This window comes from Sebastes fasciatus, chromosome 10, assembly GCF_043250625.1.
Source record: "Sebastes fasciatus isolate fSebFas1 chromosome 10, fSebFas1.pri, whole genome shotgun sequence".
Classification (NCBI taxonomy): Eukaryota; Metazoa; Chordata; class Actinopteri; order Perciformes; family Sebastidae; genus Sebastes; species Sebastes fasciatus.
Window position 1 is genome coordinate 17,511,562 of NC_133804.1, and position 13,525 is coordinate 17,525,086.

General features: G+C 39.5%; 1 protein-coding gene across 1 annotated transcript; it reads right to left on the reverse strand.

Moving 5' to 3' along the window:
* Window positions 1-1,820: 1,820 nt before the first annotated feature.
* Window positions 1,821-13,313, reverse strand: LOC141775355 (uncharacterized). The gene is made up of 7 exons (XM_074648642.1): window positions 13,052-13,313; window positions 10,232-11,822; window positions 7,222-7,250; window positions 6,316-6,444; window positions 5,652-5,718; window positions 5,336-5,443; window positions 1,821-3,163 (listed from the first exon to the last, which is right to left on the reverse strand). Exons 1-7 carry the CDS (start codon window positions 13,159-13,161, stop codon window positions 2,564-2,566), a joined length of 2,634 nt encoding a protein of 877 aa, XP_074504743.1. The 5' UTR covers window positions 13,162-13,313; the 3' UTR covers window positions 1,821-2,563.
* Window positions 13,314-13,525: the final 212 nt, after the last annotated feature.

Here is a 13,525-nt window from a genome sequence, read left to right on the forward strand (position 1 = left end):
GGTGGGGCTGGATCAACAGGATTAAACTGTTATTAAAAGTATTTATGACACCTTGAGTCAGAGCTATAGTCAGGTTGAAGACAGTCTTGTGTCCCCTGCAGCTCTTGCAACACACCAAACACAAAACTAAATTAAATGCTCATCTCATATCCATATATTATCCATTAATGTTCTTTTACCACATCACTATTAATCACATTTCCAGAGATGTCTTTTAATAGTGAGATTGATGGAGAGATTTGCTCATAATGACATAATGAGCAAACTTGTTCAGCCCTCTAGTGGCAGAGACGGCGGTCAGTCTGTCTGTCCATCCAACATTTTGGTTAGAGAGAGATATTTAACAATTTAGCCAAACAGATATTCAAGGCCCTCGGCAAACAATTTCTTTCTTGCATAAAATACAACATTTTTAGTTCAGCTTATATTAAGGATCTAAGAATAGCAAAGCTGTCTCTATGTTGTTTGTTATATAAAGAGACATTACTAATGATGTCTGAAGTTGACAAGAGAGAACAAGACATGATGAACAATGAGCAGACGTCTGTAATCTGAGATGTCGCATTAATTTAAGATGATTATATTTATTGGTAGAACAGCCGTAATGACACAGTTACATATTGAAGTGATTAGTTGCATAATTCAGAGGGTACACTGACGAGAGACGTGTGCTATACGGATTAAAATAACATGAATATGTTGCTGCTTCACTCTATGACATCTACATTGTCACAATAACTTCACATAATTACAACTTTTACATTTTATTCTGCCAACTACAACCACTTTAAACATCTACTCCATATCATCTCAGAAAGGAAGGGCCACCACCACGTTTTATGTGTCACATATATACAGAGTCAATACATATTTACACAAATCTCTGCACATACAGTAATACATTTTTCATTTTATACTAATTTAAGAGTTACAAGAGTTATTCTTCACAAATATACAGAACAAACATTCAAATTTCACAATTACAAGCCTGGTTGAATTATTATTAATACAAGTAGAACTAAAATATTTTTCACTAATGGTACAACTGTTGAAGTTTCAACTGCTGTTGAAAGATGACCATTTTATTAGGTACACCTGTAGTGCAGTCCGATATAGGACAGCCAGGACAAAAGACAAAACTAAGGTGAAATTTGAACACAGATAAAACAGTACAATAGATAAAAACAATTAAAAAATGTTATATAACCTTTGTGATGCCTCAAATATTCAGCTTTTGTTGACACTGTTATAATTAAATTCCATGTTTCAGCTTTGTTGAAGCATAGTTTATGATGGTGTACTGCATTGTATTCAGAGGTGTTTCTATTATTCTGACCCCCGCATGGTGTAAATGTGAAGGACAAAAAAATTAGACACCTCTTAATATAATACAGTCCAGTACAACACCTGTAACTAAATGAGCTCAGTAAGAAACGCTATTTAATTTACAATGTCACCCAGAACTGAACATTATAAACTTCTTAAAGGTGGAATTTATGGCAGAGCTGTTGTATTGAATTGCAATAGATCGTACAGGTGTACCTAATAAAGTGAGTGTTTGTCACCTGCTATATACAGTATAAAGCAGATGTTGTTTTTTCCCGAAAGGTAAGTGGGTCTCTTTCTCAGCAGGTGAGAGAGAGATTTATAGATTTAAAAGGTTGTTAGCTTCATTCTTCTATTATCAGCTTGTCATTTATTGAGTTATATCAATTAATAGCACAGCCGTCTCACATAAAATAATTTTTCCTATAACTGATGAGAGGCTATAGTTGTTGAATAACACTGTAACCTAATTTATTATTGTTATTCTTAAGAACAGAAGTCCTTGTTGTCTCGTCGTTTCATTGTACAGGTCAACTGTTGAGTTCACTGCTGAAATAAAGAGCTGCTTCCATCTAAAAATATGAAATATTCATCTTAAAAAAGCTTTTTTTTAAGAGGCCATTCTTCCCATCAACTTGATATCTATAATCACAGACAATACTGGGTGATTTTCATTTCATCTCTTCACACTGGCTCTTATTTAAACAAAGAGGCAATTTTGATACTCAACAGTGACACTTGAATAAGACTTTGTATGACATTTTATGTGATTGGCGAGCTCCCTGTTAAACTGCGGGAAATTACAGAGCAACAGGGAATATACAGTAAAATACATAATAACATTACCACTAATATGGAATATTTATAAAGCATACTTGCCATATTTTGGCATTTAATTGGTTTGTTTTTCCACTGCAAGCTTTTTTACTTTGAGTACATTTTCTCTATATTCAGTTTTTTTTGTGTTGACATCTTGTACTTCCAATTTATTTTGGCAATTCTTATGTTTCAACATCATGCAAAGAATCTCCTTCCTTTTTGTCTATGGGTCTGGTTTATAAAACCCTTAAAAGTACACCTAAAAGTCCCAAAAAAAACAGATTTTTCTGCTATTTTGGGGATACAACATACAATGCCTCTGACAGCAAATACTTGATGACTTAATAAATATATATTTCAATGCATTAAGATGAGAATTAACATTCATCCTGCCATGTTGTTGGATGTCATTTTCATTCTACCACTCCTGCCCGCCCGGCTGCTCCCTCCCTCCACCCGCCTCCGTATAGGGCTGCAGCTGCTGCAGGAACTCATCCAGTATCTGCTGGGCTGACATGGAGGTCGGGGTCGCGTCCGCAACGTCCTGCTCCAAAAGCGTTACCTTTACCCCACCCTTCCCGCCCCAGCTGTCACCGCCCACGTGGGCCTGCTGGAGGTTTGGCGAGGGGTCAGCGTGGTTAGGAAGCTGCTGCTGGCTTTGAGGATAGAGAGGTTGAGGTCTGGCAGCATAACTGGCAGCCATTCTCTTATAGATAGCGGTGCTGATGTCAGTTACAGAGAGAGGTGGGCTGTGGCTGGACTCGTGCTGACCATAGCCTTCACTTCCTGTCGTTGGCACCCCCTGTTTAAATGGTAGGAAGGCTGTGACCCTCTGCAGACCTGCTTCTGATTTCAACCAATCATGCGATGCTTCCTCCACTTTAGGCACATGGGGATGGCCGTCTGCTTGTAGGGAGGAGGCAGGATGTCCGATTGGAGCAGAGGTCGTCAGAAACTTCTGTATGGCGTCGGCTGAATCGAAATGCTTCTCCAATGACTCCTTTATCAAGAACGGCACCTGAGGTCGAGACACACAAACTCTGATTTTAATCTATGTAAAAGAAGAAGAAACTTTATAAATCTCTGAGAGTTTATAATAGATCTCTTCCTCTTCTCGTTACCTCAATGGTTTTTAAATACTTGTTTGACCTACAGAGTCATTTCAGGGGTGGAATCTGATTCATAATCTCTCCACAGGAAACATCACATGAATGGAAATGTTTTTTGCACATGAACAGATCATGAGACAATGGAAACCCTACCTCTGCCCTGCATCACTCCAGCTTGTTTTGTGTCTTTTTAGCAACATTTTGCAGGTTAACCATATGTACAAGTACTGTACTTAAGTACAATTTTGACGTACTTGTGCTTTTTTTGTATTTCCATTTCATGCTACTTAATACCAGAGGTAGGACTAAGTCATTATTTTGCAAATCACAAATCTCAAGTCTGTGCACTCAAGTCCCACATCAAGACTAACAATTCCCAAGTCTTAAACTTTGAATTTCGAGTCCTAAGTGCGCTATTCACCAAATGTACGACCATTTTAACAACAGAGTAATAATTTATTCAATTTACAAAAATCCTGAATGCTTTTTAAAATTTGTATTTATACGTTAAAACAAGTGCGATGATTTGGGAAATGAAGGGAAATTAATTGATTCGTGGCACACTTTTTAAATAACATCTTTTTAGTCTTTGGACTTGGGGGAAGGCATTTTCAAGTCAAAAGGCCCAAGTCCAAGTGAGGTCACGAGCCATTGGTGTTAAAGTCCAAGTCCATTTTCCAAGTCTTTTTTAATTTTGTCAAGTAGAGTCAAAAGTCATCAACTTTGTACTGCTTTATACTTCTACTTCACTTAATTTCAAGGGGAATTATTGTACTTTTGAATACACATTTCCCATGTATCTCAGATTATTTTAGATTAGAGTAATATATAAAGAATGAAAATAGATTTTTGTATTTTTTTTCTTCTCTGTTATTTTAGGAGCCCTCAGATTTATCTTGTGACCCTCCACAGTTACTCAATGTTAAAGGATCATGAGCAAAATAATGTGATCAGGACATCCCTACTTTTGACTGAGCTCTTTCCAATGAGAAATGTCAATAATAGTCTCTAAAACCAGCCATTAAGAATAGGGGCTCTATTTTTGGGGCCCCATGACCTCTTGTGCCCCTATATAGGCATGTACCCAGTAGGTCCATTCAATGATTCAGTTATGCTCTCACACACATTAATAGAGACATTTTGATTTCATGGTGACTGCTATTCATCATCTTACATTTTGGTGATTGCTTACTCACTAAAAGTGAATGCTTAGACAAAACCATCAAAACCTTAACTTTTGTAACCATGCCTTAAAAAGGCACCAAAAGTACAAAAAACATTTCTGCTTGCTCTTTGTTTGCTGTATATATTTTTTCTGAAGCCTTTCTATGTTTGTGTTCATTGAAATGTGTGTAGATGTACTGTACGGGATATGTCTTTCACAGAAGCCTGTATGATGAAATTAAAAAGGTAAACAAAGTACTAAAGACATTAGTGTTTTTATATAAAGTTCATCAGTGTATTGTTGCTGCTTTGAAAGAGTAATACATTTTTTTGATGCAAAAAAATGCCATTTTGAAAAAGCATTGTGAGGTTTTGATTGCAGAAAAAATTAAATAAATAAGATGTTTATCTCCAAGTGTTGTGACTTATTTGGCTTGTGTGTAGAGTTTTGACACCATGAGCCAAATTCTGCGACAAGTGTGTAAGCAATTGCAGAAAACTCTAATGCCTCTGTAGTCCCACACAGGTGTTTTCTGTTTTGCAGATTAGACCTCTTCTCAGGACAGCATGAGCGTGTATAGACTAAATGAGCACAGGTCTAATCAGCCAGAATAACTGAAAGCACCTGGGTGGCTGTTCACAGGTTTTAACCTGAGTGTGATAAGGCTCAAACTGAGATAAGGAGCAGCAGCAGTGCAAAAGCAGGCTTAAACACATAAACTCACCTGTGTTTGAAGCAGCTTTTTGTGAAAATAGGGACACTAGGGTGATGTGGTTTCATAATATTACATTTGAAATATTGAAATGACCTGCCTAACCAAGGATTAAAGAGGATTAATACATCCCAGTAATGTATTTAGTAAAATGTCTGCTATCTGAAGTATGCATGGATGTCCAGCAGGCGGCACTCTGCTCACATTGATGTTCTCCAGGGCTGCGATGGTCCTGTGGGCATCCTCCAACTCTGAGCTCAGCTGAGACACACGGTTCAGCAGGTACTTCCTCTCACTAGTCAGGCTCTCTGACTGCACACATACCAAGACATACAATAGGGTGACATTTACATGAAAGTAACTCATGATGTATGAAACAGGTGCAAGATAAGATCCCTCATTTATCAATCTGCCCCTGCATGGCTTCCCCAATCTGATATCCATGAGCTGCACAGCTAATGTTGTTGAACAATTTGTGCAATGACAATACATTCTATCTATTCTAAGCAGGTTTTCTCACCGCTATATGCAGATGTTCCCCCAGCAGGTTGTTGGCCTGCTTGGTCCCAGTGTGGGTCTCCAGAAGGCTACAAGACACAGAGAATAGAAGAAAGAGGACGACATTAAAAAAACAGTCTACCACCATGTCATTATCTATTATGTAAGGTTATAAAACAGTTGTTTGTCGGGCCAAGTGGCAACCACAAACTCTTCTAACAACTGACACCAGACTGGAGCCCAGTGTGAGGAGACCAGTCACTCCAGTTGCTGTTGAAGGACGTGTGGTATGTGCGTGGCAGGCCGCAGTGGTTGTTTGGTGACAGATACAGGCTTGACCAGCCTCGGGTCACAACAAGACTCTCACTGGTGAGTGTGAAGGACAATGACAGATGCACTGAGTCCCTCTGTCTCTCCGTTGGCCGGGGAAAAGGGGTCAATGCAGGACCATAACAGCCACAGAAATGTAACATAGGAGAATGTATGTTCCATGGATCAATTAATCTATAGAAGCTGTTATGTAAAGCTATATAGGTTTCACTTGATGGAGTCGATATGTATGCACAATCTCATTTAAAATGTCCTTTATGTACTGCATTATGTGGAATAATTATTTATTTGTGCATATAAGCCATAAGGCATAAACAATGTTAATCATGCATGTTGTTCAGTTTATGATCCCAAACCTTTTATATTTCTCCTTGACATGACTGAGCTCGTCCCTGGTTCTCTGCAGCTCTGCCTCCAGGCTCTCAATGCAAACCACCGTCTGCAGCAAGTTCTGGTGAAGATCTGAGTTCTCCTCCTGCAGCGCCCTGAACACAGAGGAATGATGGGAGATGGAGTTTTGTCACAGAATAGACTAAATCCTGGAGAGTAGTGTTGTCTTTTTAGACCAATATTTCAAAACATTTTAAGAGTCATGAGTCTATTCTTCATGCATGGTGAGAAACATCATGTCATGTTGATATCAAACTTCATAACGTGATATAAATACCTCATGAAAAAGAACCTAGACTCTTAAAAAACTACAAAGATGGCTGTTACAGAGGTTGTATGCCAGTTAGCTCTATTTTAGCTATAGAGCTACAGAGGTCTGGCATTCAGCACTTCAGCATGTTTAAAAAAACTAATAATAATAATAACAAAGTCTCAAAAAGATCAATCTGTGCCCTTTTTACATTTTACAAACTACAAAATGATATAAACGGAATAGTCTGGAACAACATCAGTGGAAATGTGCATTATGTATTACATATAGGAGGCTGACAAATATTATTTTTGGTATGAGTTTAAATGTTTAACGTTCTCTTTCATTTGGTGCTTATGTTATTTTGACACCACAGGTTCAGGTATCGGAATCAGTAGCAGGAATAAAAATGCTATTGTAACATCTCTATTTCTAACAACCCAGAGATGGTTATATAAATCAGTTCCATAACTACGACACCTCTTCCTGTTACAACAGGAGTGGAGGGAGAGAGGATGCTCATTAGTTTGATCAATAACCACTGACCCATCACGAGATAGACAGAGAACAGTATGAGACAGAGAGAAATGTATGAAAAGCTGCACTCATGTTACACACTTACTGGATATGGTCGGCATCATACAGTGTGTCCTAGAAAAAAGAATAAAGGAAAGATGAGAGAAGAGTGGATAACAATCATAAGATACAGGAGACATTAGGTAATTTAGGATATAATAGTTGACTTTTCATTCAGGTGTTTAGACAGGTGTGTTTTGCACATTCAATTGAAAATTAAATGTGTGCTGTGTAACAACTGTAAAATCTTTGAGAGTAAAATGGATGACGAGTTCTTCACTGTTCACCCAATATGAATGCGAACCTAAGCCCAAACAACGACAAACATATCACCGTCCAAATACAACATGCACTGATATTCAAAGCATGCAAACTGGACCTTTCGAACGAAGCCATTTAGAGGAAAATGGGCAAGAATAACAAACTGATTTAAGTCCCTAAATCTGCGAGCAACACCAGCAGCTCAGGATTGATTCTGGGTTTGGTGCTGTAGGTGAAAAAGCATGAATATATAAAGAACAATATGTAGTAAGAATAAGACCATCACATCCATCCATTCATTTTCTATGTGCCAGGCTCCAGCTCCTGTAATGCATGCACGCATTGTGTAAAGGGCATGACATACCCAGGACAGGTCACCAGTCCATTACTGAGGACATGACAGATTGAAAAGACTATTGAGTTATGGCAGTTCCAGGAAATGTACTCCACCAGATTGATTTGTTCTCAGCCCCCATGTATGTGTTATTTATATGTACGTGTGAATTCACTGAACCTTAACTTAACAAACTCAGCAAGAACAATTCCTACACAGCGAACACCAGTGGAAAAAGGCAACGTTATGTAATGTTGTGAGTGTTTATCAGTTCATATAAGAGTGGAAGCTTGAGCAGGTTTTCTTACATAAGAGCAACGGGATACTTGCTCTTATCCTGCCAACTCACTCTCAGACTGTACATAGTGTACTGTGTGCTGGCTATGGAAGACCAGTTCTGCCACTGTGATGAAAAAAAAGATCCTGTAAGTCATTATAATGAGAAACTATCTAAAAATAATGAGTTGGCATCTCAATATTTTGACTGTCTCAATATTTTTACATAGTATCTCAAAATAATAAAAAACATTCTCAATATTTCGACTTAGTAACTCAATATTTTTACATCGTATCTCAATATTTTTACATCGTATCTCAAAATAATGAGAAACCTTCTAGATATTTTGTCATATATATCTCAAAATAATGAAAACCTTTTGACTTAGTATCTCAATATTAACGTCAATATATTGAGTGTCATATTAAGTCATTATTTTGAGATAGTTTCTCATTATAATAATTTACAGGACCTTTTCTTCATCACAGTGGCAGAAATGAGCTTCCATAGCTGGCTACTAGTGTGAGCTAGTGTGACAGATTTGTCTCAGTGGATGTGTGATGTGTATTGTTACTTTCACTGTCTACAGTATATAGTTGATTCACAGAACATACAGTAGCTCCAGGCTGGTAAATCAGGTGTTTTCAAATGGAATTTCCCCTAAAAACACAGGAGTAGCGTCTGCTGCATTGCTGTAGAATGACTCAGCTGTCAGTGCGTAGTGTTTGACACGTCCCACACAGCCTGTGACTCAGCTATTACTGCCTCTGCAAGAGAGGAGCAACGCTGCATTCATTACGTTCACCCTGTTCTGTCTACACAGAGATATCCTCCCTTCAGTGCAGCGTTACGCCTTCAGGAGCTTCATCACTGACTCGTTTTACAGTTAGACTCACGATTCGTCTTTCTTTTACAGGAGTCTGACTCATGACAAGACATTATAACACAATTTGATTCATGTCTTTCTCAAAAATGCCCTGTTTGAAGGCCATTTCTGGTTTCCAAGGTTTCACTCCTTTGTTCACATTCGTTGATTTTGTTTGATGAATGTTTTAAAATTCCCACATATCATACAAATAAATCTATAAATAAATTATATTAAATGACTGCGATATATTACTTAGGGATAACACATAACTTACCAGTTATTATAATTTAACTCCACTGTGATCCTCAAAGTGTGGCAAATGACAGTAGGGAAACAAGCTTATTAGAGAATCCAACTGTATACATGTATATGTAAACATATGTTTTAAATGTTATCAACCGAAACACATTTTTATTAGGGCTGTCAATCGATTCAAATATTTAATCGTGATTAATCACATGATTGTCCACAGTTTATTGCGATTAATCGCAAATTAATCACACATTTTCTATCTGTTCAAAATGTACCTTAAAGGGAGATTTGTCAAGTATTAAATACTCTTATCAACATGGGAGTGGGCAAATATGTTTGCTTTATGCAAATGTATGTAAATATTTTATTGTAAATTAATTAACAACACAAAACAATAACAAATATTGTCCAGTAACCATCCGAGGTACTGCATTTAGTATAACAAATATGCTATAATCATAACATGGCAAACTGAAGCTCAACAGGCAACAACAGCTGTCAGTGTGTCAGTGTGCTGACTTGACTATGACTTGCCCCAAATTGTATGTGATTATCACAAAATGACATGTCTGTAAAGGGGAGACTCGTGGGTACCCATAGAATCCATTTCTTGAGGTCAGAGGTCAAGGGACCCCTCTGAAAATGGCCATGCTAACTTTAAAACTGAGCCTGCTACAACCTATAAATTGCAAGTTTCGTTAAAGAAATTAGTGGCGTTAAAACTAATTTGCGTTAACGCGTTATTATTGCGTTAACTTTGACAGCCCTAGTTTTTATAAATCATTACTGGCGAATGTCAGTAGAGAAGCTTATTTGTTAAAGAATGCAACCGTATGACATTATGATAATCACATATGCATATGTGTTTAAAACATTTTAACCGTGATGTTATCAACTAAAACTTGGTTTCATTCATGTTTCCTGACTCTTCTAAACTGAAATAAGGTATGTGCGCTGTACAAGAAGTGATATTGCATTGTCAGATTCATAATCTGAGGCCTGAAATCTCCCGTCTCTCCTGTCTCACATTATTGTACCCTAAACTACTATTAAAGTAAACTCACCCTGAGTTGTATAGAGTGGCCCACATGCTGTGGCTGGTGTCGACCGCTCTGCTCTGAGCTGTGGCTGGCAGCTATGCAGGCCGTGTCTCTGGCCCTGGAGGAATCAGATTTTGTGGATGAGGACTCAGATCCGAGGCCTGGCCCCTGGGGTGACGTAGGGGAGCCGGTGGGTCCTCTGAGTAGAGGGCTTGGGTGAGGCTGATGCTGAGGGAAGTGTTGGGTATGTTGACTGTGGGAGGCAGTGGGCTGCTGTTTGCGGTGGTGCCGTTGTTTGGGCTGGCTGGGTTCGGGGCTGGTGCTGGTGCCATCTGTGAGGACCGGGCCACATCGACCATATCTGTCCCCTGACACGGAGCTACCAGTAGGGGATGGCCTTCGGTCTTTACGGCTGCTTTCATGGTGAGTATTGTGGGGGGAGTGATGAGGCTCCTCGCTACTACCGTGGTAGTTCCTCGCTACATATGAGATCAGTTTTTCAGGATCGGAGCAGTCTGAGTGTTTCCCAGAGCTGCTGCGAGCTGCTTTCTCCTGCCTGCCGTGCTGTTTTGGGCGCTGCTCCCTCTCCTCCACTGAGCTCTCCCTGTGCTTCTTTGGTGGGAGCTGAGGCTTCACAGGGCCAGGTGTTTGTGCTGGGGCTGGGGCAGGTGCCTTCCCACTAGTTTTATCATCGTTCACACCCAAGATGTTGAGAGCCGACGGACTTATGACCTGTTTTGTAATCTCATCTAGAAAGGCTGAGAATTGCAGCTTTCCCTGCACAAAATTTGCCTTGGCCTGCTCTACCTCCACTTGAGCGGTGCCTTTTCCTTTCTGTCCACTGGGATCTTGTCCTTTGGACACTCTTGGGGACAGCACCTCCATCGACTTCGCCTTGCGAATGTCAGCATGAGGCTCCTTGTTTTTGAGAATGCCTTTGTTGGGTAGCTGAATGGAGGACACTGCTCTTTTGGGGCCCCTGGAGATCCCCAACACAATGTCCTGCTCACTGAAAGCCAGGCTTCGGTTCAAGCTAGCTGCCTTATACAGAGGTCCATTGATGTGCGGTACCCTGGATTGTTCTCCTCCAAGATCACTTTCATTACCCTGCACGAGGCCCTCTTCGCTTCTGCTGTGACCTCGGTCAAGAGAAGCAAAACCATGCTTTCCCTTCTTTTGTGCACTCCCGTGTATCTCACTACAAACAGTGCCGTTCTTGCCGTGTTTGATGGTGGCATAGACAGTGGGCTCGCTGCTGTCGTCCTCCCTAAAACCCCTGCGCATATCCGAGATGTTGGAGCAGGACAGGGAGTGCTGTGGCTGCTCGGCATGGCGAAGAGAGAATTGGTCATTTGCACTTTCCTCCGTGTACCATGATGAAAAAGAGGAGGAGGAAGATGAGGAGAGGGAAGAGGAAGAGGCCCTAGAGAGAGTTACAGATGTGTCGTGTTCGTACAGTATCTCGTCCTCTTCGCTGTGGTGAAAGTGCTGTGTTTGATGACGGTGGTGGGCGTCGTGATGGGAGCCATCATGGAGATAGCGGCCATGTTGGGGGTGATGGTGGTGCCCGTGGCTTTCATCTGTATTTCTGTCTGTGTCATCAAACGTTGTGTACCTACAACACAAAGACACGGGAATATAAGTTAATGATTTCTCTGCACAAATCAGTATTAGATGTGCACATACAAGGGCTGTCAATCAATTAAAATATTTAATTGCAATTAATCATGGACAATCAAATTAATTGCACATTTTTTATTTGTTCAAAATGTACCTTAAAGGGAGATTTGTCAAGTATGGCCCAAAATGGCCATGACAGGTTTTTGTCACCAAAATTTAGCGCTAGTTTGGAGTGTTATTTAACCTCCTTCTCCACAAGCTAGTATGAAATGGTTGGTACCAATGGATTCCTTAGGTTTTATAGTTTCACATGATGTCAATATCATCGCTCTAGCTTTAAAACTAACTTTGACGGCTCTAGCACATACATAACTGCATTGTATGAAATAGTGACGGTGCACACTTATAAGTTAACTTTTGCCAGAATCTGTATATTGGATTCCAAAATACAGATGCCTGCAGTTTTGTTTTTTTATACAGTTTATAGCAATGGCTAAAAAATATTTTCTGAAACTAGGGCCCTCTTTGTTGAAACTCTACACACAGAAACCAAAAACACATACACAAAATACAAAATATCTAACATCTCTCTCTAAGTATAAAACTCTATTATCTAGACTCTTTGGCATTTTTATTGGTAGCATGCTGTAAATATAGACTAAAAAACAAACATATTTGTTTATTCTCAATACTCATAACAGTATCAGACACAATTACTTTAACCAAAGATGACGTGATCATAGTAACTATTGTTCTGTCAACAAAATACAGTGTATTGTAATTACAGTTCTCTTATTCTCTTTCCAAAATTGGCCTCATTGTTGTGCACACCAAAGAGCAAACCTGCATCCTATTTATAGTGATCAAGCTCTGACTTCTAAGTGATCTAATTGTAAAAGGTGTTCTCACAGGTGCATTCTATTTGCAGTTGATTGATAATTGAGTGTCGTATTTCAATGGCAGTGTTTAGCAAACAACACACAGACTTAGATAACCATGTGTAGGTTTTTGCAAAAAGTGTGTTTTAGAAATTCAAACTTAGGGTAAAGCAGACAATATGCTTATGGTTCAGTATACCTAGGCAATAGATAGGTTATATTAGTTAGTGGTTTCAATGCCACAAGTACCAGATTTTGTGTCTTGGCAATTGCAAAAAACTGTAATACCCTTCCTTTTCTATTAGAGGTAAATGTAAATATGCCAGACTGGAATGAACCATCCTACCTCTGTGACGGAGGGTCTTGATGAAGGTGATGATGGTGATGGTGCCTCCGCGGCTTGGTCTCGTCCGGGCCAGAGGGGCTGTGAACAGGCTTAAAAAACTTCTCCATCATCTGTCTCTTCCCTGGTGTCGATGCCGTCCTGGTTGGGCTGACAAGGGGCGCTGATGATGGTGATCCCTGTTGGTACTAATTTCTGACTTTTTCTCTATAAGGCTACAACTTCTCTGTCGATGTCAGCTGCAGAGATCATCACTTCAGATCAGACAATAATCTATTGCTGATTCAGACCACTAAAATATGTACAGCATGTGGTGAGATATTGTGGAAAACAAATCATATTCTAATATAGCTAATAAGGAGTTCAGTCCTCAAAAAGTGTCCCTCTTAACAGAAGTTAAATCTCCAGGTGTTTCAGCAAAGCATCCAGTAGTTGGATAAAGTTGGTCTCCCTCAGCGGCTGCCTGCAGACTAATGA

What these genes read in the sequence shown, in the direction of transcription:
- LOC141775355 (XM_074648642.1), bottom strand. Translation starts at nt 13,161, where the DNA reads ATGATGGAGAAGTTTTTTAAGCCTGTTCACAGCCCCTCTGGCCCGGAC. An exon ending in CAAGACCCTCCGTCACAGAG is followed by an intron (nt 11,823 to 13,051) that starts GTAGGATGGTTC and finishes TTTGTGTTGTAG; the next exon opens with GTACACAACGTTTGATGACA. An exon ending in TATGATGCCGACCATATCCA is followed by an intron (nt 6,445 to 7,221) that starts GTAAGTGTGTAA and finishes CTCTGTGTTCAG; the next exon opens with GGCGCTGCAGGAGGAGAACT.